The sequence below is a fragment of the Buceros rhinoceros genome, unplaced genomic scaffold (assembly GCF_000710305.1).
Source record: "Buceros rhinoceros silvestris isolate BGI_N320 unplaced genomic scaffold, ASM71030v1 scaffold37667, whole genome shotgun sequence".
Classification (NCBI taxonomy): domain Eukaryota; kingdom Metazoa; phylum Chordata; class Aves; order Bucerotiformes; family Bucerotidae; genus Buceros; species Buceros rhinoceros.
Genome location: NW_010423420.1, coordinates 18,352 through 21,917, shown reverse-complemented (window position 1 = coordinate 21,917; position 3,566 = coordinate 18,352). Strand labels below are relative to the sequence as shown.

The window sequence follows — 3,566 nt, the reverse complement described above, 5'->3', positions numbered from 1 at the left end:
GCGGGCTGCCACAGGCGGAGCTGGCCGTAGCAAGGTTACATGGTGTCTGGCGCCATGAAGAGAGTACGGTATCATTTACAGTTTGAAGCTGTGGCTCCAGGGAGTCTGTGCGCTGCAGGGACTTTAGCTGTCCCCTACCTGCTTTACAGGCTGTCTCCTTGTTCAGATTCCTCCAGCCCTTTCTCTGCAGGCATGTTCCAGAGGCAGTGCAGCACTTCCATCCATTTGTCAGTTCTCTCTGCCTATCTGCAGTAGCGCTGTCCTGTCATGGTCTCCTTGGAGTCCTTCCTTGTCATCTTGCCTTTGCTGTCAGAAGTATCTCCCATTTTGTCCTTGGTTTTCTTTGCATGGCTTTCTTCATGCTGTAGACTATTTTCCCTCCTTCTTCCATGTGGAGACTCCCAAAAGTCGCATGCTCCCTGCTCAGCTCCTGGTTATTGTGCTTTATCTGCAGTGCTTTAGGGCCCCACCAGCTTCTCCCTCAAAACAAACCCAAGACTAGACTAGGAGGATATCTGTTGCAGAGTCGTAATGTTGAGTTGCAGGGACATGGTGCCTGGCTTTTGGTACCTCTCTGAGCTTGGCTCTGAACAAGAGCCCTGCAAGACTGAGCAACAGCACACAGAGCTTGTCAGGAGAAGGTTCTTGGCCTGGTGCAGCCACAGTGATCTGGTGTGAACAGAGGCACAGGCTGGCCTGGTGTAGTATCTAGCCTAGGGAACAAGAGACACCTGGCTAGCTGGGAAACATCAATCTGATTTTCGTTGGTGGAGAGGTCCCATGAGAAGCACCCTGTGGTCTGGCAGAGCGTGCAGTTGGCAGAGATTCTGCAGGAGCACGATCTTGGGCAAGAGCAGTGAGGGTTGAGGAAGAAAAGAAGGGGCAAGGAGGCCACTGGAAAGGAGGGACAGGGAAGGGAGGGGAGACATGGGATTAGGTGAGGGGCATTGGGTAGAAGAACAGGGAGGAGGGATTCAGGAGTGAGTGTCACATAGTGGCAGTAGTGAGACAAGTAGTGGGTCAAGGGAGCAGGATGTTGCTGTCTGGTCCCAGCAAGTGTTGTGTTTCCAGGCTGTAGGTAGCTGGGTGCAGTCTTGGTCTGAGCCTTCTCCCTCTCTTTTTTTCTCTGCCCCTCCCAGCACTTCCATGAGGCTGCATACATGGCAGATGACCGTCAAGACCTCCTCAATGCAATCAACGAGTTCTTGGACTGCAGCATTGTCATCCCCCCATCAGAGGTGGAGGGGAAAGACTTGCTCAAATCCATTGCCACCTTCCAGAAGTTGCTGCTGAGGAAGAGGAAGGAGAGGGAGCAGAAGTCCATGAAGGAGGGGGCTGTCCAGGAAGCCAAAGGTCTCTCATTTGGGCAAAAGAGTTTGTGCCTAGTGCCCTACGAGCCCTGGTGGGCCCTCCCCTCACAGAGCCTGGCAGAGGGGTGAGCGGGGCTTGGCTCCTGCAGTGGGCAGTGGGGAGCGGGGACAGTGGCTGTGGGCAGCTCTGGCAGCTGGGGTCAGCTGGAGGCAGTGGGATGTGCACTCGCAGGGGACCCACCAGGTTAGTGACACTGGAGGAAAATCTCCATGGGGTATGGGGAAGAGAGAGAACCCGAGGGTGGACCTGTGTTACCCTGCTCAAGCCTTGCCCTCCGTGCACCTCCAGAGCTTTGTGAAGTGAAAGCTGAGGAAGAAGAGGAGGAAGCTGAGGACGACCCTTTGAAGCGGACCGGGATATTTTTTGGAGGTCTGGTTCGGGACATAAAGCGCAGGTACCCCAAATACCTCAGTGACATCAGAGACGCCTTGCACAGCCAGTGTCTCGCGGCCGTTCTCTTCATCTACTTTGCTGCTCTCTCTCCTGCCATCACCTTCGGGGGACTCCTAGGTAATGGGCCTGCTTTCTGGTCTGATCTTTGCACGCTGGGACACTGGCTGTGTCTGTGTGATGCTGTGCTGGGGTGGGCTTCGGTGCTGCTCACTCGGGGAGAGCAGCAGCTCTGTGCCACGGCTGCTGCCTTGTCCCCTCCCTGCTGCTTGGCTTCTCCAGCCTCAGCTGCCTGGGCTCCATCTGTGCTCCCCGCCTGATGCAGGGGACCTCTGACTGATGGGACAGGGACTGGCCTCCTTCATCTGGAGCTGTGTCTGCAGCCTGCCTGCCTGTGGTGACAGTGCCTGTGTCCAGGCTGTAACACTCACAAGCTGTTCTTTTCCCTAGGAGAGAAAACTGAGGGTCTCATGGGGGTCTCGGAGCTGATAATCTCCACCTCGGTTTTAGGGATCCTCTTCTCCCTGCTTGGAGCCCAGCCACTGCTGGTCATTGGCTTCTCAGGGCCTCTGCTGGTGTTTGAAGAAGCTTTTTACAAGGTAAGTGTGAGGCAGTGTCTTGGCACCTGCTTGCTCTGCCCTTGCACTGGAGAGGGCAGCCGGCATTTCTCAGCTCTCCAAAGGATCTGTGGTGGTGTGGATTCCTTGGGTCCTGCCAGGCTGCCCTCAGCTCAGCTGGAGATGGCCGTGGCTCCGCTGACCCTTTACAGATCATGCCATAGCGACTTTTGCCTCCTGTTGCTGTATCCCCTGGGCTGAACCCCCCTTGAGATGGGACAGTGTCCAGGTTTCCCTTTGTGGGAGTCTAGCAACCCTCAGTGTACCACCCATTTGGGATGTCTCACATACATTACTCCCACGTCTCAGGATGAGCCCAAGGGTGTGTGCAGACGTATCCTGGCCAGCCAGGATGGATGTGTTTCTTTCTCAAGTAGCATGACCTCTTCACTATTAAAAGCATCCCTGTGTCACCGTACCTCCAAGTAGTAGGTCTATTCCTTCTCCTTCTTTCTGACTCCTGGCATGTCTGGTCTTTTAAAGCGTGGTTTTTCCTACAGCTAGATTTTCACCTTGGTGTGTCAAGAGTTCAGAGCTGGTAATGCTGCTGCACAGTGGGAATTTTTCTGCCCTCCTGTGACCGCACTTCTTGCTGCTTTTCCCTATTACTGTGTACAAAGGTGTACCTCTGCCCTGTGTGAGGGTACTGCCTGTGGTGGTACTGAGGAACGCTGCAATGGAAAGGATGTGGTTTGTGCTGGAAGTAGTTGGTGTTGCTACGTGTAGGTGAGCAGAAGCAGTGGAGATGATCTGTTCTGTGGTCACAGCCTGAGGACTTTTCTCCACACATGTACAACTGTGTGTGTACACAGAGCACTGTCTGGGATCATGCCCCAGCTAATGTAGCCTTTATGCAGAGGGAGATAGCCTGAGAGGCTGCTCAGGCTCTCCTTTGTGGGGAACAGCCTTGTGCTGTTGAGTGCCTGGAGCAGTGGAGAGCTGTATTGGAGTAATGGCACCGCCATATGGGTGGGATGGGAATCGTCACGCATGGGATGGCTTTAGCAGAGATGAAGGAGGTGCTGTTACAAAGACCTGCTTGGTGTGAGCTGGCTGGTGTTAGTCGAAAGTCTGCAACTTTACCTGTGACTCCAGCCCTGAATTCACTGCCCCTGAGCTAGATGTACAAGCAGATGTAGAGGCTTTTTTCCAGGAGAGTCTTTGATCTTAATGGGGAGCAGATGGAGG

General features: G+C 54.3%; 1 protein-coding gene across 1 annotated transcript in view; it reads left to right on the top strand.

The window, feature by feature from the left end:
- Positions 1–3,566, top strand: part of SLC4A3 (solute carrier family 4 (anion exchanger), member 3) — a 27,570-nt gene that overhangs the window by 17,934 nt on the left and 6,070 nt on the right. The window contains exons 12-14 of the mRNA XM_010140413.1: positions 1,140–1,353; positions 1,660–1,881; positions 2,212–2,360. Of these exons, the coding sequence (XP_010138715.1) occupies positions 1,140–1,353; positions 1,660–1,881; positions 2,212–2,360 (585 nt within the window). The remainder of the gene's footprint in view (positions 1–1,139; positions 1,354–1,659; positions 1,882–2,211; positions 2,361–3,566) is intronic.